This window comes from Primulina tabacum, chromosome 11, assembly GCF_025594145.1.
Source record: "Primulina tabacum isolate GXHZ01 chromosome 11, ASM2559414v2, whole genome shotgun sequence".
Classification (NCBI taxonomy): Eukaryota; Viridiplantae; Streptophyta; class Magnoliopsida; order Lamiales; family Gesneriaceae; genus Primulina; species Primulina tabacum.
The window spans coordinates 39,822,897-39,845,515 of NC_134560.1; the positions used below are offsets into that span (position 1 = coordinate 39,822,897).

General features: G+C 36.6%; 1 protein-coding gene across 2 annotated transcripts; it reads left to right on the top strand.

The window, feature by feature from the left end:
* Positions 1–5,897: 5,897 nt before the first annotated feature.
* Positions 5,898–10,462, top strand: LOC142518682 (uncharacterized). Of its 2 annotated transcripts, none has more exons than XM_075621480.1 (9): positions 5,898–6,330; positions 7,075–7,772; positions 7,901–7,939; positions 8,023–8,209; positions 8,286–8,384; positions 8,808–8,874; positions 9,185–9,359; positions 9,483–10,093; positions 10,181–10,462. In XM_075621480.1, exons 1-8 carry the CDS (start codon positions 5,962–5,964, stop codon positions 10,075–10,077), a joined length of 2,229 nt encoding a protein of 742 aa, XP_075477595.1. In that variant the 5' UTR covers positions 5,898–5,961; the 3' UTR covers positions 10,078–10,093; positions 10,181–10,462. The 2 variants fall into 2 exon arrangements, with proteins under 2 accessions (XP_075477595.1, XP_075477596.1); XM_075621481.1 differs by having other exon boundaries at positions 10,241–10,462.
* Positions 10,463–22,619: the final 12,157 nt, after the last annotated feature.

Sequence of the window (22,619 nt, forward strand, 5' to 3'; positions counted from 1 at the left end):
AACGTGTCATTTTATTTTAAGTTAAGTATGGGACATTTTAAAAGGTTTAATTAAAATTTAAGCATTTTAAAGTCTAATTTATTTAATTAATGATTTTATGAATTTAAAACTTTTAAAGATTTAAAACTTGTGCATTTTATTTAAATTAAAGAATTTTATTAGAGGTTAGTGGGGAGTAATATTTTAATTACCGCTAATTATTGATTAAGCAAATTTTACTCTCCCTAATTATCTAATCACACATTTTACACACTTTTACACACACTGAAACAGTTCAACACACACACACACCTATTCCAATTCAGTTTTATTATTTTGAAAGAGAGAAAACCTAGGGCTCTTCCTCATACAGCAGCCGCCCCTTCCCTCTGTAATTTCCAGCGAGTTTTCATCATTTTTGTGCAATAAAAATCGAGCCACCATCGTCCCGGATCAAGCCTCGCTCCGTTCCCGCTTCAGTATCGTCATTACGGTATTTCAAATTATCAAAAGGCACATATATTCTGTTATTGCTGCATCGATCTCGCTTATATTATGCGTTGTGTTGTTATTTATGCGTAAAAATACATGTGTGATGCGTAGAAGTTTGAGCAATTATGTTTAGAACACTTTTGAAACCATTTTAGATCTAAAATTTTTGATTTTGCTGTCTTTTTAAATACTGAGATTTTTCGGTCGCGTTTTTGAGAAAACTTGCAACACAAAAATTGTAGAACTTTTTGACACCTTTCGATTTGACAGTAAACTCGAAACATTTGGATAAAAATTGAGTGAGTTATGGTGTTTTTTGTGGGACTGCTCAAACTGCGTTTTCAGAAACATATGTTCATTAACGTGTTCTTGGGATTTTACTGTTGCAGGCTTCGTTGGGGATCGATGGTAATTGTTGCTGCGTATAGGTATGCTTATTATGACATTGGGTTAGTATTTGGTATGCCGGTAGACTTGTCAAATTGGGTTAGGCCCGTCGGGTTGGCCCGCCCTGCTATAAAAATTGAACGGGTTGGGCTGATAAAATAGCAGCACGTTTGGAGGCGGGCCAAATGGGTTGAGCCCGTTTGGATTGCGGGCCAAGACGGGTCGAGCCCAAACGGGGCGGGCTGGCCCGTCAAATTAGGATAAAATTTTATATTTTTAAGTTTTAAGTTTTATATAAAAATTGGAATAAGTTTCATGTGCCTCCATGTCTTAGAACAAATATATTTATAATTTACTATTAGAACAAATTTATTCATAACTTACTCTTACAACAAATAAACATAAAGAAAATAAAAAAAGAGAAATTTACAGATATACATAAAGAAAACAAAAGGAAAGAAATTCCTGTAAATTTTATTCATGAATTTTAAAATAATTTTTAAGCATAACAGTTGTTTGTGAACCCAAGAGTGGTTTCGTTTGAAGTCCGACAAGTTACAGTGAAATTTTGTGGACCCGACGGAGGTTTGCTAATTATGTGCATTGTTGAAGACATAATATTTTTTAAATTTACAACCGTCTCTTTTCTCGACTTTATGTTCTCTTTCATGTCTCAATCTTCATATTTGGTTTAAACACTTTACTTTTTATAGATTATGTTGTATGCTTTCTTAATTTCTTATTTCAATGTTTTTAATTATTTTATGAAACTATTTGACTAAAATATGTTTAGAGTTTTTTTCTTGAAAAAATATGCGGGTCGACCCGCTTAACCCGCGGCCCAAGGTGGGTTGGGCTGGGTTGACCATTTAGAGGCCCGCGAAAATGGCGGGCTGGCCCGCCCTGCCCCACCTAATGGCGGGTTGCAGCGGGTGGCGGGCTGGCCCGTCCCGCCAACCCATTTTGACATGTCTATATGCCGGTGAGTGTCGACAGGCACTTGAACTCGTTAGGAGTCGTAGGAAACAATTTGATGTCAAATTCCATGTTTTGAGTTGTATTGTGTCGTAGGGTAGATATTGTGGCTTTGGGGTGTTTGTACGAGGTTGGTTCAATGTTAGGGTATACTAAGATGGGTCTCGGGGTGTCGGTTCATGATCCGTACAATCGAGTCTAGAATGATAAGCATCGCGTGTATTGAAATTTCGTGAGTTTGCACTTCCGTAGGTACACGGACCCCCTCACGGACCATGGCACGGGGTCCGTGTCTTTGTTTCCTTCGCGGTGCCAAATTCCAGAGACTAGACGAACCCGTAGACGGACCATAGCACGGGGTCCGTGTCCTCACTTCTTTTCGGTGTCTTTTTACCGAGCCTAGATGGACCCTTAGATGGACCCTGACACGGGGTCTGTGCCCTTCCTTTTCTTCGAGTATACAGACACAGTATCTACGCGGACCCGGACCCAGAGGGGTGCACGGGGTCCGTGTACTCCAGTCTTTTGGGAATTTTCTTAGGGGTCAGTTGGGATTTCAGGTCATGGTTTAGTGCAATGTTTATCAAAGTCGAGTCACGGGAATTTAGAACGTCCTAAGGAAAAGATTGAGCTTGAACGTAAGTACGAATATCTACGTCTAAGTTATGCAAGTTAAGCTTTTAAATTCATGTTAGTATGTGCAGCAGCGGCCCCAAATGAAATCCAACGAATCCCTCAACGCCAAGTAAGTATGTTGACGTGCAAGAAAATATTTTTAAGTTTTTGAGGTATGCTAAATGTCTTGTAACCAATTTATGTATGGGGTTGGAAAGCGTTAAATCATGAACGGGGACCAACCCACCCCGTTAAAGCATGAACGGATTTAGATCAGGATTGGAAAACGTTAAAGTATGAACGGGGACCAATCCACCCGTTAAAGCATGAACGGGGATCTCATGTATGTGGCAGTGGGTTCGCCCCTGTCAGCCCAGTACTGTGGTTTAGTCTGATCAGGCGATTTATGTTATGAGTCACTTGCTTTGAAACATGCCTCTACGCAAAATAATGAAGTTCATGTATGTTTATGTATGTTCAAGTATGCAAGTATGTTTATGAAATTTTTCACGTTATGGAACGTCTAAATTATGTATGTATGATCATGTTTAGTGTAAGTTCAAGTTTCAAGTATGTACGTTCTATTTTAAAGTTGCATGTGGTTTTATTACGTATTATTCGTTATTCCCAGTTTATACGCGTTGAGTCTTTAGACTCACTAGACTTTATCGATGCAGGTGAGGATGTTTATGAGGAGGCTGGAGGTGGGGACCAAGGAGCAGGCTTGGATTTAGCGGGAGGCTAGACCCGAGGACCGCCATGTTTTAAGTTTTATGAAAACATTCAATACTTTTGTCAAACTTTAAATTTCAAATCTTTTGTTGCAACAACTTGTGAGACGTACAATTTATCTCTTTTATCGAATTTTGAATGTTCACGTTTCAATTAAGAAAATTTTAAATTTTTCCGCAAATTTTGAATAGTAAAAGTACGGTACATTACAGAGCAGTATAAAAAAGTCTTACTAGTCCCTCCAGGACCATCAATGAAGAAAAGTTTTGATTGGTTATGCATAATACTTTTTATGATGGTGTCAAACGCAATCCTCTGTTGAGCATTCAAACATTCAATAGATCTCAAATCATCATCAGAAATATGATAACAAAGCTCATCCTGAATTATTCTTGGTAGTGGTGTGTCTTCTAAAAACTCAGCACTTATTGATGGCAAATCAAAATCATCAAGTTTCATTTTATACTGATGCAACAACCTTCATATCTCAAGCAATAAATTGGTGATTAAGTTACTTCACGAAATTTCTCTGCCATAATCTTCACACATGCTAGGATGGAACTCATCCCAGAGTTCTCGAACTATTGTTGGTTGACAGAACACCAGTATAGATACAAATAACCTTCTCAATGAAGATTGCATTCTAACAGATCGTGCTTCTTGCAGACATTGTATTACATAATCATCCTGTTTGAGAAGTCCTCTCATTTGAGCAGACTCCTTAAATGTTAAATATGTTACCCCATCCACAGTCATCAGATCTTCAAAAGATGTCGGGCCCCTGACATGATTTAAAAGGATACGAAGATAAAACCTCTCACCTTCAGATGGCGACACAACATATACTCGTCCAACCACTTTATTGTTGCTTCTTCGACGAATCCATTTTTTTTCCAGATTTTATCTATGTGTAATATTGTGGAAATTCTCGATATAAATACTTTCCAGTCAAGTCAGGATCACAATTTATTTTGAAAAATTCTATAAGCATAGTCTTCGAGTTGTCATCATCTGCAAGTAGATCACTTACGCGTTGTTGGGGTTCAAAATAAATCAAATGTTGGTTTGGTGTATGTAGTTGTAGCCTAATGACTGAAGGATACATCCTACTGAACTCAAATGAGAAAATTCGCCACAATGCTTCAGGCGCACAAATCCATCTTCCATCCACGTACTGTTGGATTTCATCACAATTTTGTCCATTTCGCAACTCTAGTGCGACCCGATCAGGACCTTTATGGATGTACTTGTATATGTACTTGACACACTTAATCCCTCCACATACTTCAACATTAATATGACAATCATATTTTAATAAAAGCCATGGATTGTACGAGACAACCAACCATTATCAATGAAAACATCGTCGTTGTTGGGAATTGATACTTGTCCACCTTCACGTCTTCGATACAAAGGGTATGAATCATTTCCTAGAGATGTGTATTCCACAAATGGCTTTGGGAAGTTCTTCTTGCATTTATCATTTACAATACAAAAAAAGTTATCCCTAAGCTCAAATGTCTTAAAATTTCCCGCCACTTATTTTCCAAAACCACCCGTGTATATTTTATATATATATATATATATATATATTGACATATTTTTTAACTTGATAAATTAAATAAAATATTTCTATATATTTAATAACAATTAAATATATTAAAATATAACTTACGAATTATGATCCCTATACGAAAAATATTGTTATTTATTAGTTTATTTATTTTTTTGAGCTTTGAGATAAATATTTATTATAATTGAGCTTTTTTCGAAAATGAAATTTTGTATTAAATTTGTGATTTTGGTGTCAAATTATTTATTTAATTAATTTATTTATTTTAAAAAAAAGGAAGAAGAAAAACTTGCATGGACTCTATTTGATGGAGAGAGGTAGTGATCTATATAAAGAGATAATGTAGTCTACAAAGACTGAATTCACTGAAGATGGACTCTACCGAATCTCCCGAAGATTCCGCCGATCCATCCCAGGTACTTTCACTCGTCCCTTGCATGCTGTTTTTCTTGTGTTGGTCGTGTATTTTTCTCTCTGATTGTGGGATGCGTGCGTGTGCGAGATATTGGTTTGGTCTTCGGGTTTTTTTTATCGTCTTCTGAATTTGGTGTGGTGGATTTTGTGGTTATGTTCTGGTTTCTTGGAAATTTGGTTTTGTGATTTGTGAAGATTCTTGGTTCAGGTATTCTAGCTTGTACAGATATGCGTGTGCGAGATATGGGGATTTTTTACGGACGTTAATTTTTTCGATCAAGATCCGTGTTTTTTTCAACTAGTGTATTATGTGAACTTTTTTTATTGAAATTAGAATGAGATGGTTGCTTTCTTCTCGTATATTTGCTGATCGATTTATAAACTTCCAGTTTCATTCAACTTTGTAATTGTGATATGATCTTCTGAGGAATCTCTTATTATATTTATTTGGGAGTAAACATATGATGATAAAGAGATTTGTGATGTTTTAACTCATATACATTTTCTCCATTGTATATTTCTTACCTGTTTTTTTCTTGGATCTCAGGGCTCACCGATCATTAGTAGAACTATCAACCTGTGTCCCGCGCCGCCTTTCAATGTGCCTCAATATACACAGAGTTCTTTCGGGAACAATTCTCATTGCCATCAATTCATGTCATCAGGAGTCGTACAAAATTTCCGGAGGACTCCTTTTCTAAGGTGTGTAGTGAATTTGTTCTTTGTTGAATATCTTTTGATGTGTTCATCTTCAGTGGTATGGTTGATGATATCATTCAAGTAATAATTTTGGGATGGTGTTAACATTAAGCAGGACAAATTTTACTGAACCATCGGGAGCAACCAAATCTGAGCAGGATGAAGGTTGCAATAATAGTCTTCCTTTTGTCAATGGCTCTGGGAATGACCAAACAGAGAACCCCTCAGCAAATCCTGGCAACTCTTTGGCAGATATGGTGAACGTGGGCTTTTTAAATCCAAATAATTCACCCAATTCAGCTAGAAAACAATGTGTTCAAATTGATCAACCACCATATGATGTTGCGGGGAGGGAAAATGGGTTCAAACTTGAACATAAATACAATATCAGGGTAACTGTAGAAAAGCCAACTTTCGCACCTCATGCTTTTATCAATCAGGATCCAGGAGATTCCATGACCGAGGTCAGTGCTGATCAGAACAACTTTATTCTTTAGTGTTTTGATACTTGTCTAGAAATTACTGTAGTTTAGTATGTTATGCATTCTTTCTAGTTCCCTGTTTTGCCTTACCCTGCAACGATATATTTTAACCATGTATGCATTTCCTTATGAGGGTTAAAACCCAAAGTGGACAATATCATACCAGTGTGTAGATATCCGGATTCCATTGGTCCTAACAAGTGGTATCAGAGCCATGGTCTAGATCGAGCCGTGTGGGTAGAATCCTCGATACCTAAACGAAGGAGGTGAGGACTCCTGGTAAAAATCCTTGATTAAAACTCTCGAGGTGGTTTATGCTCCCAGTATTCATGTAAGGCGTGCGCTCGGACCATGAGAATAATAGTGAAATTTCGTTTGAGGGGGACGCAACCAAAGTCCCACATTGAAAGATCTAGAGAAAGATCATGTGTTTATAAAGATGAATGATATCTCCATTGGTACTGAGGCCTTTTGGGTGGTTCCAAAAGCAAAAGTGGACAATATCATATCAGATTCCATTGGTCCTAATAGGTATTACTTGGGTGGATGCATTGCTATTAAGGATTTATTTTTTTTTTAATCTCCTGAAAAGTTTTGTTTCTTATGTCAATGATTTGATTGCAAGCTATTCTTTGGCCATTTTTTGTTATGATTGTCTTGATTTTTCACGTAACAAACTTTCATGTATTGCATCAAATGTGCAACCTTACACCCGATGCTTAATAGGCTTTTCAACACCATGAGATGTCTGGGAGCTATCTCCAGTTTGAAGATGCTGGGAACAAATTAGAAACAAATTGGCTTTCTCAGACTCATTTGGATGGCGAAATGGCAAGATCGCTATCATTAACGAGACAACAAACTCCTTTCAACACTATCCAACCCATTCCGTGTCCTAAACAATATTTTCTTCCTACACCTACCCTGAGTATTGCCAAGCCTTCAAGTTCAGGTTTACACCAGTTAAAAACAATTCAGCATTCACAGATTTATTCAGATGGTGAAGGGGCGAGATCACTATCATTGGCGAGAAAACAAACTCCCTTCGACACTATCCAACCCGTTTCGTATCCTGAACGATATTTGGCTCCTATTCCTATCATGAGTGTGACCAAGCCTTCAAGTTCAGGTTTACGACTAAATAACCTTTTCAATTCTGGTGTGAACATGAAATCTTCTCAGATGGGTAGTTCTAGTGTGCAAGAGAAGAAGTCAAAACCTTTGTTCAACTCCGTGGCCGAGTCTCTTTTAAGGGAAAGTACTGATGATAATAAGCTTGTAGAAGGTTCAAGCCTTAAAAGTTTACTGTCTGCTTACCTTATGAAGTCATCAAATCAATCAACTCAAGCAGATAAAAATAAGCGCAATGCTGAAAATGTTGGGGATGGAGAAAAATTCGACAGGTCGAACCCCAAAAAGGGAAGGTAAACCCAGTGAGTTATATTGCATAAAGATTGTGGAATACACCATGCTTTCGGTTTTATGTTCTGTGTTCGCGTTTGCGATGTTAAAGGTAACAAATATCTGAGTCTAGTCTTGATGATAATTGCAGGATGAGTTGCCAATGTAAGAAGACCAAATGCATGAAACGGTAAGTATATCACGCCTTTTAAACTTGGCTTTTCTTTCATAAGAAGTTTCTGCAATACATATTTGTAATTTGTTTACTTCCAGTTACTGTGAGTGCTTTGCTGCTCGTTCCTATTGTACGGAAGCTTGTTCTTGCCAATGTTGCTTCAACTTAAAAATATGTGATGATGAAGTTCATGAAGCACGAGAACTAATTGAAGCTCGCAATCCTCTGGCATTTGCACCTAAAGTGGTCCAGAATAGCATTGAGCCATCTGCAAGTGGTTATGGGGTATGGATCCAATCATAATTTACAATCATGCTGCTTATTTGTGATATACTGATTGAATGCTTAAAAATTCATTCAGGAAGATGGAACCCGTTTGCCACCATCTTCTGCGAGGCACATAAGAGGATGCAAGTGCAAGAAGTCGATGTGTCTCAAAAAGTACTGCGACTGTTATCGGGTATGTGATGTCGGTCCCATAAACTGCACTAGAAGGTCGTGTGTTTAATTCTGATGGGGCAAATTAATACAATTGTTGGGAGGAGACTGTCGGTGTACTCTACTCTTCTCTGTGGCTGTCTAGAGGCACATTGGTATAAAAGAACGCTTGAGCTATTGTACTACTTAAAAAGATTTAAGTAATGTTATTATCCACCAACCATAGTTTTTCATACGGTGAAAATGTTCGGTCTTGCGAGATTCATGGCTGCATTATGTCGTGTTGCCTTTCTTCTTTCGTTTTGTGTACATTTCTTTTGTTCTAAATTTGTTTATAGTTTGAAATAGAAGGATAAGGGGATTTCTTTTTTCCTTCAACTGTAAATGTCTTCCAAATGTTGATGGTGAAGAAGTTTGTTTTTGTTTTTGTTTTTTCTTTGACAAGTCGAAAGTGGGATGTTCTGATGGATGCCGTTGTGAAGGGTGCCAAAATGTCTATGGCCAAAAGGGAGGTATGCTTCGTGCTAAGATCTTATTGTGAAAAATAATTTCAGTATCATTTACAGTTGAATTTAGTTCGTCTATCTCATGCCTTTGCTGATGTAAATGGTGTCTTCACTTGTGATGGCACTTAAGGGACAGAAGAATGATTATCTGAGTTTTTGCAAAATCAAAAGTATATTTTAGAAACAAGTAGATATTACTGAAATTGTGATATCATTAAGCTCATCGATGTCAAACTGTCTATTCTTTTCATTACATCCAAATATAATTTACCATCCTTCACCCCGAATTGATCTTGATGGTAAATGTTTCTCCCAGAAAAAAGCATTAGGAAGGACAAGGGCCCCTTGAGTGGAGAAGAGAATAACCCAGGAACAGACTCCTCTTTTCTTGATAGCTTTGATATGCCGGCACCTACAAATGATAGTCATAATACTTATCTTGGTACCAATCAGAATTCGACTCCGCAGTCACCGCCATTTTTGCACTCGAAGTAAGATATATTTCCTTCCAGTATTATGATAGCGCTTGCCATTTCCTTGTTTCTACAACTTGAGTTGCTGTCATGACTGCTACTTTTTTCCCGCGTTTTTTTTTTCTTTTTTGCTGTACATAGCCAAGAAGAAGACGAATCAAAAATTTGGTCGTCTTTAGAATACCTCAAGGTGTCTCACTCTTATCTCCACTTAGATAACAATGACCGTGTCCCAGAAACCGCCAACAAAACTCTTGATCCACTTTGGTCTCATCGGGAACCTGATCTTGGTAATGCAGAAATAAAGGACGAATTCGAATTCCCAATACCATATCACAAACCTGAGGAAACAGACACTATTTATGGAGTACCTAACCATATAGAATGGACATTTTCCTCAGGAAGTGGTCATTATTCTTGTGCGAGTTCTCAAAATTGGCACGGTTCACAAATCTCCCCTCTGCTTGATTTTAGAGGGAATAAACTTGATCAAGTGGTTGGCTATGACAGCGAGTTAGGTAACACCTTGAAAGATAACCAGCCAGAGACAGTTGAGGAACCTCCCATGTCTCTCAATACCGTTAAAGTAAGCTCCCAAAATAAGAAACGAGTATCTTCTCTTCGTGACCCCGTTCAAGAACTTGGTTCAAGCTCACTAGTAGGCTTACCGAAATCGATTCCTGCATCCCCGGTTCAGCAGATGAAAGATCCTCAAGATCGAGGTGGCAACAAATGAGCAACACCATTTCAAGGTAAATCTTGACACTCGAGCTCAAAATAGTTAGTAACATATCATCTTGTTTATTCTATTCAAATATGTTTTTATCTATTTTTGTCAGCAATCTTGAGCTCGCATGATCAGTTGCTCCACGTCTGAAAAGTTCATATTTTTCACGCAGGTAGGCGCATACAAGACGATAATAACAAGCCAAAGGCTCGACGAAATCCAGTTTTTTCCTAACATGTTAAAGAATGGTAGTAGTCTTTAGTCGTCTTTTAAGTCATGGGAGACGTGATATAGTAGTAGAAGATCCATTTAGTAGTACCAACGATTTGAAATAATCTTCTTGCATTGGAGTTTGCTCAATCTTTAAAAGGACATCGTGTTCTTTTATTAAAACATATGTAAGCATAATCCATTAAATCTTGAAAATTCGACTGCCCTTCACCAATAAAACTAATTAGTAGTTGAATCAATTGAATGACAATAATTTTTTTGTCAAAAAACAAAAGAGTAAAAAAATTGCATTCCAACATAAAAATCATCCATTTTGGATGATTGTTATTGTGATTAGTCAAAACCCTAATTGGTGTGTTCTATAATTTGTCCAAAAGCCTCAGAGGATATCAAGATATTAATAAAATACACCGTTTATCCCAAAAAAACACAGCAAAAAGATATTAGGATGTAGCTTCATACTTGTGCTATTTGTATTCTATATTCCCATCCAGTTCAATTCTACTTTTTATACCCACTAGCATGCATGATGCCACGTAATATCAATTATATTATAAAAATTAAAAAATTTGATTTTTTAAAAAATAATTTGAATCATTTTGTTATTTATCTGAGCTTAATTTCTTATCATATTAGGCGATTTATAAGAACTTATATAACTTACTTTCAAAATAGTTTCCCAAGTTAAAATTTAAGCAGTTGGTTTTATGTTATATAATAAATTATAATAAACATAATATATAGAACAAAACGAACTGAAACAAACTTTTTAAAAAAATTATATATTCAAACACCACGTATAAAGCATAATAACCTAAAAATCAACTAAATTATGGATTTTATCAATGTATAAATCATAATCTACATAAGCGAAGCATACTAAAGATAAATAATTATCAATTTAAAATAACTGTGACTAACTCATAAAAACAATATTAAAACAAATGAAATAGTAATATTGATAGTAAAATATAACTCATAATATTTAATTTAACATCCTAAATAATTTTTTTACTTTTTATTTTTAAAATTCTATATCATGGATAATAAATTCTATATATTGATCTTTCGTAGACTAACATTGATGAATATTAATTTCTTGTTAAATAAGTTTTAAAATAATAAATAAATCAACATATGTAAAGACATGCACATTCAAATATGATTATATGGTAAATATCAAATAAACTCATATAATAATTATTAAATATAGATTTTAAAATATTGGTATGATTTTCACCATTAAAATTTGAAATATAAAAAAAAATAAACTTTCATAAAAAAATGTTATTTTTGTATCTATTGAATTAATTTGTTTGATTTCAAAATAATTAAATAAAGATATTAAATATCATATGTAAAAATTCTGATACTTTAACAAATGTTAATCAATGATCATTATAATCATATTTATTATAAGGATTATATCATATATTATTTTACAATAGAAAATAACTTAGTGGAGTGTATTCAATTCAGAGTTTTGATTAATTTTATTGATTTTTTTCAAATGATAGACTTTTATGGATTTGATAGATTTTTATTGACTTTTACAGAATCTCACATATTTATAAACAGATTTATGTGGATTCATGTAGATTCTTTTACAAGATTTTTATAGATTTTTGTGAATTTTTTTATAGAATTTTATAAATTTTGTACTTAATTATAACATATTATTTTTTATTAATTTCTTTGAACCAATAATTAATTGACATATATAACATATTCAGTTTGAAATGGTTTTCGATATTTATATTAATAAATATATTTATTTATTTAAAAGTTAAATCATTTAATCCTTACATATGTATATATGTAGGTTTGTATGCATGCTTGTAAATTTTTTAAAATATATCAATTGATTAATCTGTAACGTTGCTTTTGAATTGATAATGTTGGGGATCGATATTGAGTTTAGAGGGGGTGAATAAACTTTATTCCTTTGACGATGATTTTTGTAAAGGTTGCTAGAATCCTATTAGATATTGTAGTTGTTCTTGTTCTAGTGTAAATCCAGCAGATCACAATAATGTGTGCGGAAACGATCCGATGGAGTAAGGTCAAAACGATAATAACAGTAGGCAATAAAACAGTAGTTGTTTCTGGAAGTTCGAAGATAAAATCTTCTACGTCTTCCCTTCTTCTGTTTCCAGAAGGTATCACTAAAAGACTTTGGATTTTACAGTACACCCTTGTACACACCCACTTCAACAGGGCTTATCTTTTGCCTACTGAAACTCTTAGTAACTCAACACAATATGATTCAATATAACAAGGTTCTGGAAAAGACTCTTTTCCAGTTTACAAATTCTTCTTCGAAATATAGTAAAGTGTTTTGCTTGAAGAGATGAAGAAATAACAGTACAAAATGATCTCCAAAGATCAGATATAATATGAAGCATGTACTGCTTTTCTGCAATTTTGAGCTTAGATGATGATTCATTCGCGGTTGCTCAATGTAGCGTTGGATAGATAAAAATGATCAGCGTTGTTCTCTAAGTGGTTTTGATCCATATATAAAGATAACTCGAATCCAACGTCTATAATAAAAAACGGCTCTTTTGATTTCTAATAGAAACAGCTTTATTTCCTTAAGAGGATCCTGCAAAAAGCTTTCAACATAGTCAGTCTTGTTTTATACCAAAACTGGTAAAGCGAATTAAATGACTTTGTACAGCATTAATGGTGCAATTAATGCTTAGTACTAGGTAAAGTAACGGTAATATTTAAGAGTGATGTTAAGTACTGATCCAGTAGGACTAAGTGCTGCTTCTGTTACACTAAGCCATTGAGTACTAACTAAAGTACTGCTTCTGGTAAAGCGAGTCAAAAGCTATTGTTTTGCATTATCTTCTGGTTGGTGTTATTCTTACTGGTTTTGATTCTCATCACCACAATAAAATAGATCTAACAATTTTCCCTTTTGCGGTGATGCCAAAACCTGGAAGTTAGTAACAATGAATAATAAAGCAAGTAGCAACTAAAACCAGATGATTAATAAGTAAATGAATAGTTTGAACAGAGTTTGTAAAACAGCAATAAATCCTAGTCATCTGTTCCCATATCTCGGAACAGAGTTTCCTCATCCTGAGGATCTTGATTTCTGTTGGATGGTTCTACTTGATTTTCTCCAATCCTTCCTTCTTCTGATCCTCTTCCTTGTGCTTCCATCTTGCCTTCTGTTTCCCCCATTTTGGCATCAGCGGCGTGAAATCGAGTAAGTAAGAGACAACTCGTCCAGTAAGTGTAATAATGCTGTTATGCAGAATCTCCAGAGTTGGTGTGTGACTCGAAACTTGATCATTCAGAACCTGAATAGATTGAGATTGGGACGCAATCTGAGCATTGATAGTTTCGAGTCTGGAGTCCATAGTGTCAACTTTGGTATAGACAGAATGAAGAGCCGCATCATGAGTAGAAAGGATACGATGAGCATCAGATTGTCCAAGTACAAGATCAGCATGGCTTTTGAGTACATTCTTCCTGAAGAGTTGAGTGTCAACCTCAATTTTTGCCAACGATTCTGCGGTATTGCTGACATACTTCATGACTCGTTCTTTGAAATTGGTGGTGGCGTAGACCTCACCAGCATGGGCATGAGATAAACGCTTGACAGTCTCTGATAGGCTGTCAATAGTCCATTTAAGATGATCAATCTCAGATTCAAGATTGAATTGATCTTCCTCTGGGGATTGGCTTCTTTCACGCATCCGTTCTCTAATTTCAGCAATATGTGCAATGTGAGCAATTTGAGAGGGTGAGTCAACAGGAATGACAACTAATGCAGTAGAATAGACAGGAGCAGTAGGAGCAGTAACGATAGCAGTAGATGGTGCAGTAGAAGATCCTTCATTAACAGTAGATTGCTCAGCAGCAACGGTTTCAACAGCAGCTTGTTCAAAAACAGCAGAAGGTTCAGGAAGTGCGCTTTATTTTGTTTGCACGACTTCGTTGGCCTCCAACTGTTCGGCGGGTTGAATATGATCTTTCAAGATCTCGACCATCTCCTCTTGATGTTCAGTGGAGAAGATCTCCAAGTTTGGCAATGAGGAAGATTGGGCAGCATGCGATTCTTCTTGGGGTTGATCTGCTGAAAGGACTGTTGGTTGGACTGATTCATCATCTTGAATTGTGTCTGGTGCCACAGAAACATCTCGAGTGATAGACTGAATGACTTCATCTACTGAAGCCAATTCTCGAACAGATATGAGAGAAGAAGACTGAGTAGGCAACTTGGAAGATGCAGGAGTACAAGAAACCTTAGCTTCTGTAGGAGCTAGAGTTCGTTCCTCAACTGGCTTAATTTGATCAAGATCTGGAATAAGGCCTACTGAATATGGTTCAGAATCTCGAAAAGTCTATTTTTGAGCAAGAAGTTGCTCATCCATTATTCTCAAATGGTCAGTCAGTACAAGGATCACATTTTGATCTTGAGCAGCAGTGGGAATCAATGCATCAAAATTAGACTGAAGAGTCTTTAATACTGATTCCAGCTTCTGACGTTTAAGCTGCTCAAAAATGAAGTTGCGGCGTCTCATCGCGTCAATCACATTTTCAGTCTTTGCAAATTCAAAGACCTTTTTCTTATACTTCACCATTCTTCCAAAGACACCTTTGGTTTTGAAAAACGAGAGGGGATGGAAAACCCGAACCTTGTGCCATTCATCAAAGAAGGTTATTTCTTCATTAGCTGAATTTTCAATTTCTTCCAAATGAAGAGCAATGCCAGTAGAGACAGACGATTTGGCAGCTAGAAATTGCGGTTCGTCAAAAAGTTTTCCTTTGCCTTTTCCTGTCGATGAGGCAGTCATCATGGGTTGAAAACCAGAAGACCCGGCAGTTGATTCACGAATAACGACCCCAGATACGGGTTTGAAAGTTGAAGCAGTAGATATTGTGGGAGCAGTAACAGCAATTGGTTTTGAAACCGAGGTGGTTGGTGGTGCAGTAGGAACGGCTTCTGGAAACACTTGTCTCAACGGAACTGTGTCCAACTCAGAGATGGCTGTTGTCTTCTTGATTCGAAGAAGAGTGCAAACTTTCTTCTTGCTGGGAGTAGGTGGCAGAGATGGTTGAATAGGAGCAGCAGACTCCTCGGAAACTGTCTTATCAGAATCAGTGGAGATAACCACTCGTTTTATTTTAATTTTCTTCTGAGGTCCTAGAGCCTCAGCTTGAGCATCTCCCACTTCCTTTTTCAAAGCAATAAACTCAGCCATGGTTGGCTTTGGTCTTAACGCAAGCACATTATCAGCATCTGCCATTGTGACGTACGAGGCGTCCAAATCAGAAGTAAGAGCAAAACCAGGATTCTTAAGCATTTGGCTGATCTGCACAGCGAAATCAGAACTCCTCCTAACCACCATTTCCTTTATTATTTTGAACAGAAAACGACTCCAATCCACCTTATATCCAGAAGTGATGGCAGCCATCACTTGAACTTTTTCTTTCGTTAGCCGATCGAATGTTCCGGCTTTGACTAACAGCGCTTTGGCAACAATATCAGCAAGTACTTGAAATTCCATCTTCAACAGCTTTTGGAAACAAGACGGAGACAGTTCTTCTCCAGAAGCTGAGAAATTCAGTAAAGTAGTAGACATTTCCTCCTTGGAAATTCCAGAAAGTTCATTTATCCCTGAAAAAGGGAGAAAGAAAATCGATCCAAGCAAAGCAGCATCGATAGAAATAGATGCATCACACTGGGAATACATTATTTTCCCTTCTTCCACAGTCGCCTTAGCATAAAATTCCAGAAGGGCAGATTTGTATATCACAGCAGATGCTTCTAAGAATTTTCTGAGTCCTGATTTCTCAATAGCTTGAAACATCTTGAGAAGATTATCATCCTTGATAGTGAGGACAGATGCAAAGTTAACTTGGGAAGCATTCAAGATGTAAGCTCCGGCCATTTCTGTAAGTAAAGACGATTCGAAGAAAATATGAGTGCAAGAGAAAGCAGTAGTCGATAATCAGAATACTGGAAGCGTAAAAGAGAAAAGAGTTGAGAGAGGCGGTTAAAATTCAAAGATGTACAGCCGTCAGTGAAACATAAGGACACGTGTCAATATGTTTACGGTTGAGTATATGAAAAGTTAAAAGAGGGTGTCAGTAAAACTAATGATTTTAAAAAGTTTTGAAAAGAGCGGGCTGTCCAATTGGTTACTAAAAATAACTAGAAGAAGATTTGTCGTTTTATGATAACGTCTGCTGGAAGTTACAGGGTACTAAAATATTTTCAGCACTTTGATGAAACCAGCAGACACGTTGTTTTATCGAAAAGACAAACATTCTATCTATTATTGATAAAGCACGAAAATCTTAGTCTGACTAAGATACTGTTCCCCCTAAATCAATGCAACTAATAAATGCGATGATACGATTTCTGAGGAATAGATAGCTGAATCTTGATATTCGTGTAGTCAGATAGCCGTCTCTTCAGCTTCCCGAGACTCTATAAAAATGCCTGCAAGTTCACAAACTAAGTCATATAAACATTTCATCAAATCAAAACAAATGAGCAGTTCAAGCGATCTCTCGGAGTCTTCTCCAGAGTCAGAATCAGCAGAGGAACTCCAAAGACAACGTCCAGCCTCTCGTAAGCAGATGTTTGAAGACATCTTTTTTCAAGATATGAAGGCTTGGAAGAAATTCTTTGGTTTATAATAGAACAATCAGTTAGATTGTTCATTTTTATTAGGACTAAGCTGCGGGATAATCCCTTTCACAAACCACGATCATGCGAAGAGAGGGGATTCCAGCAGTCCTTAGATAGGTTTCTGCTGAAGTACTTTGCACAAAGTACTTCAAGCTGCTGATATCAACAAATGTAGTAGATAAACTCAATGTAATGCTTCTGGTTTTACGAATGAAAAAATTTCATTTTGACATGTTTTGTTTATCTACTGCTTTCATTGAAAGAATGATATATATAAAAAAAATAAGAAAAACACAGTCTGTGTAAATCAGTAGAACGGTTCGGTTGACTTGAGACTCTTCAACTTCTTCACCATTAAATGCAACCTGTCTATAAATAATATGACAACAATTGTTAAGGAAACAATAAGTCGATATGTCAGATTCAAGCAATTCGGATGCCTGTAGCAGCACTCATGTCCTGGTAACACCAGAGACACTTCCATATCTGGAAACTTTAAAGAGGACCATTGAGGAATATGTCTGGATAAAGGTCATATCTGTATGGTTCAAAGTGCAGGAGCTGCATAATGTGTATCAGAATGGTTTGGCTTCTACTATTGCTCAAAGAGCAAGAGTCAGGAAGTACAAACGGGAGTTTGAAGTTGATCAGGTTTTTGAGCTTGCTACTGATAGATTTCTGCTTCAGATGATGCTTTGGAACGAATGTCATCTGCTTGAAAAGATTTCCAGTGCAGAATCCTTTAAAAGGATTAGGAGTCATGAGTTGAGTAACTGGATTTCCAAGTGGCAAGACTCCGTAGGAAGTGAATTAGACAGTGTAACCTGGTTTCAATTACATTCTAAATAAAATAACAATGGTTGTGACATGATGTTTCTTTACATTTCTGCAAATAAAACAATGTTAGTGTAATAAAATGATAATATTCAATCAAATGATAACATCAATAAAGTCAAGTTAAATCAATTAAACCAAGTATATTACGAAAATAAGAAAACTTATTCTCAGGCAGAGATTTTGTAAAGATGTCTGCTGCTTGTAAATCAGTAGAAACGTATTCCAGACGAATGTCTTTCTTCTGCACATGATCTCTTATAAAACGATGTCTGACGTCGATGTGCTTCGTTCTGGAAAGAAGTACTGGATTTTGCGTAATTGCAATGGCACTGATATTGTCACAGAAGATAGGTGATTCAGAGGCATGAACTTCATAGTCTTTAAGTTGTTGCTGCATCCATAATATTTGAGAGCAGCAACTTCCAGTAGCGAGATATTCTGCTTCTGCAGTAGATGTAGCTATCGAGGTCTGTTTTTTACTAAACCAGGAAATCAGCCTATCACCAAAGAATTGACAAAAACCACTTGTGCTTTTCATATCTAGTTTGCAACCTGCATAATCAGCATCTGAATATCCAATAAGATTGAAAAATGAATCATTGGGATACCATAAGCCGACATTTTGAGTTTCTTTTAAGTACTTCAGAATACGTTTAGCAGCAATAAAATGAGATTGCTTGAGGTTAGATTGAAATCTTGCACAAATGCAAATAGCAAATAAGATATCAGGTCTACTGGCAATGAGATACAATAGTGAGCTAATAAGACCACGATACTGAGTTACCTCTACTGAAATTCCACTTTCATCTTTATCAAGCTTGGTAGATGAGCTCATTGGAGTGGAAGCAGCAGAGCATGCTTCCATACCAAACTTTTTCAGTAGCTCCTTGGTATACTTAGCTTGATTTATAAAAATCCCAGTATCAAGTTGCTTGATCTGCTGTCCTAGGAAGAATGTTAATTCTCCTATCATGCTCATTTCAAACTGATCCTGCATCAGTTTAGCAAATTTTGCACACAGTCTGGGGTTAGTTGACCCAAAAATAATGTCATCAACATAAATTTGTATCAATAGAATATGCTTATCCTTGACTAAAGTGAACAAAGACTTATCTATTGTGCCAATTGTAAAATCATGATTGATAAGAAATTGTGACAGAGTGTCATACCACGCTCTAGGTGCCTGTTTTAAACCGTACAGAGCTTTGTATAATTTGAATACATGATGAGGTGAAAAATGATCAATGAAACCTGGAGGTTGTTCGACGTAGACCTCTTCTTGTAGTAGACCATTTAGGAAGGCACTCTTCACATCTATTTGATAAACTTTGAAATTCTTAAAAGCAGCAAAGGCCAAAAATATTCTGATAGCTTCGAGCCTTGCTACTGGTGCAAAAGTTTCATCGTAGTCGATTCCTTCTTCTTGTCTGAAACCTTGAGCCACCAGTCTTGCTTTATTTCTAATCACAGTGCCTTCTTCATTTAGTTTGTTTCTAAATACCCACCGGGTTCCAATAACAGCTTGGTGAGATGGTCTAGGTACTAGAAACCACACTTCGTTCCTTTTGAACTGATTCAGTTCTTCTTGCATAGCTTCAATCCAACTTGGATCCAGAAGAGCTTCTTCAATTTTCTTTGGTTCATCCTGAGAAATAAAAGCAGCATGCATATACTCATTAATCATTTGCCTTCTGGTTCTTAAAGGTGCTGCTGGATTTCCAATAACCAAAGATGGTGGATGTGATTTTCTCCAAATAAAAGGGTTTAAAGGGATTTCTTCCTGGTTTGATATATTTGGATTGATCTCAGCTGAACCAGTAGCAGGTTCTGGAGTGCCAGCTGCTGGTACTGGTAAATCTAATGTTTGTACTTCTGGTTCCACTATTGGAATGTCTGGTTCTAGATTTTGAATGTCTTTGATACTTGGTTCTGTATCTTCTTCACTATCTGGTTCCAAATGAATCATGTCTATCTTGTTACTCAAATTTGACATATTAGAAATTTCAGGACCACTGCTGTCTTCATCGAAAACAACATGAACAGATTCTTCAACATTGAGAGTTCTATTGTTGAAGATTCTGAAAGCTTTGCTTACTGCTAAATAACCGAGAAAAAGTCCAGCATCTGATTTTGAATCAAATGCAGATAAGTAGTTTTTCACCTTTGTTGAGCACAAAGCATTTGCAACCAAACACATGGAAATAAGATACATTAGGCTTACTCCCTTTCCATATCTTATAAGGAGTCTGATTATGCCTTTTGTTGATCATTGTTCTGTTTTGTGTGTAACATGCAGTGTTGATTGCTTCTGCCCAGAAGCGCTGAGAGATATCTGCATCTGCTAGAATTGTTCTAGCAGCTTCTTTAAGAGTTCTGTTTCTCCTCTCAGCTACTTCCGTTTTGTTGAGGTGTTCTGGCAGCTGAATATTCATGATGAATGCCCTGTTCATCTAAGTACAACTCAAGAATTTTGTTAGTGAACTCAGTACCCCGATCGATTCTGATTTTAATAATAGAAGACGATTTTTCATTTTGAATCTTTTTCAGAAGCTTGATCAGGAGGTTACTGATTTGATCTTTTCCGACAAGAAATATTACCCAAGTGAATCTAGAAAAATCATCAATAACAACAAGGGTGTATTTCATTCCCCCTAAGCTCATGATAGGGATTGGACCAAATAAATCCATATGCAGTAATTCCAAGCACCTTGAAGTTGATTTACTACCTTCGTTCTTGAAGCTGGATCTGATCTGTTTCCCAAGCTGACATGCAGAACGGATATGATTCTTAACGAAATTAATATCAGGCAAACCATCAACTATGTTCTGCTTCTTGAGATTATTGATTGATTTAAAATTCAGGTGATTCAATCTCTTGTGCCAGAGCCAATGCTTATCAGTAAGAGAGGCAACTAAACATGTCGGAACAGTAGCATGATCTAAGTTCCATGAGACTTTGTAGGTGTTGCCTTCCCTCTTTCCAGTTAATACAGTAGACTCAGCAGAATCTTTAACTGTGCATAAATGCTTCTGAAAAGCTACAAAATAACCATTATCACACAGTTGACTAATGCTAATCAAATTATAACAGATATACTCAACCAGTAGTACATCATTGATAGTTAAGTTACCATGGATAATCTTACCCTTACCCACGGTTTTACCTTTTGAGTTGTTCCCCAAAAGTTATCTTTGATCCAGTACAACTCATTACTTCTGATAACAGATTTTTCTGTCCAGTCATGTGTCTGGAGCATTCAATGTCCAGATACCATGTGGAGCTGCTTACTTTAGCTTTCTTCACCTGTTCCTGCAAACACAAATTTTAGTATCTGGTACCCAATCTGCTTGGGTCCAAGCCTTATTAGTCCCTTAGGAACCCACATTTGTACAATTTTTGGTAATTTTGTACTTCGGGTATCCATAGAGGTGTGTGCAGCAGAGGGTCTGTTATTTCTAACAGTATGCATATTGGGATGTTGTTTTTCCCTTCTGTTTGTGTTGTCTGGCTTGTATCTCTTCTGAACAGGTCTAGAATTATAGTACTTATAGTTTTTAACCTTCATAGGGGGTTGTCCTCCTGAGTTGAATCCTCTACTGGATCCAGCATTTTGGTGAACTTTCCTCATAGGTTCAACATAGCCCAGACCATAATGCTTTCTTTTGTTCGTTTGATTTACATTTCTTTCAACTTGATCAGTTGGTACTTCTGGTTCATATATCACACTGGATTTAACAAAACGAATGTATTTTGCTTTGCTTGTATCCAGATCTGGCTGAGTACTGGTTTCAGAAGTGCTTTCATTATTGCTGAATTCGAGACCACTCCTATCTCTGGATTGCTTCTGCAATTCTTGCATCTTTTCTAATGAAACAGAAGACTTATTCCAAGCATTTACCAGAACAGACAGCTTCTGATTTTCAGACTTCATTGTTTGGTAATCTGCATTTACTCTTTCATTCTCAGTTTTCAACTTACTTATCTCAACTTTTAAATCATTGCAGCTATTCTCTTGTAAACAAGTGAACTTACTGACTTGATCTTTTAAGTTTTGATTCTCAGTCTTAACTTCCTCGAATGATTGAGAAAGTCTCGAGTACTCCTCTACCATATCATGCAATGCTTTAATTAAATCAGTTCGTGTAAACTCGTCAGAGTCAAAGTCAAATACCTCTGTTGATGTCGAGGTTGATTCAGTGTCTGCCATTAGACATTTGATCTCTTCTGCATCGCTATCAGTAGAATTACTTTCTGAGTCAGAAGATTCAGAACTAGAGTCTGCCCATTTTGATTTGCTTTCCTCAGCAATCATCGCTTTGCGGTCTCTTCTGGTCTTCTTGTCATTTCTTTTGTAATCTCTTTTCTTCTGATCATCTTTCTTTGGCTTTGGGCAGTCAGCAATGAAGTGCCCGACTTTTCCACAATTAAACATGCCATGTCACCAGATGGTGAATCCTTCTTGAAGTTTCGATTGGGACCTTGGTATTCTCGATGATTCTTCTTCATGAACCTGGAGAATTTCTTCACAAACAAAGACATTGCGTCACTGCTGATCTGTTCAGCAGTCTTTTCAGAAGTACTCTCAATAAAGGTAGCAGGTACTGCTTGTGAGATGACTACAGCAGCAGCAGCAGTAGAAATAGTAGCAGCAGTAGCAGCAAGAGCCTTGGTTGGCAGATTTGTTAAGGGCTCTTCTCCGCTTCTCACTTCTAGCTCGAACTCATAGGCTTTCAAGTCGGCGAACAAGTCATGTAGCTCCAACTTGTTTTGATCTTTCGAGACTCTCATAGCCATTTTTTTTACGTCCCATTCATTAGGTAAAGC

Coding starts and splice junctions, on each gene's coding strand:
- LOC142518682 (XM_075621480.1), top strand. CDS start 5,962: ATGGTGTTAACATTAAGCAGGACAAATTTTACTGAACCATCGGGAGCA. Junction 7,773..7,900: donor TCGAACCCCAAAAAGGGAAG/GTAAACCCAGTG, acceptor TGATAATTGCAG/GATGAGTTGCCAATGTAAGA. Junction 8,875..9,184: donor TGTCTATGGCCAAAAGGGAG/GTATGCTTCGTG, acceptor TGTTTCTCCCAG/AAAAAAGCATTAGGAAGGAC.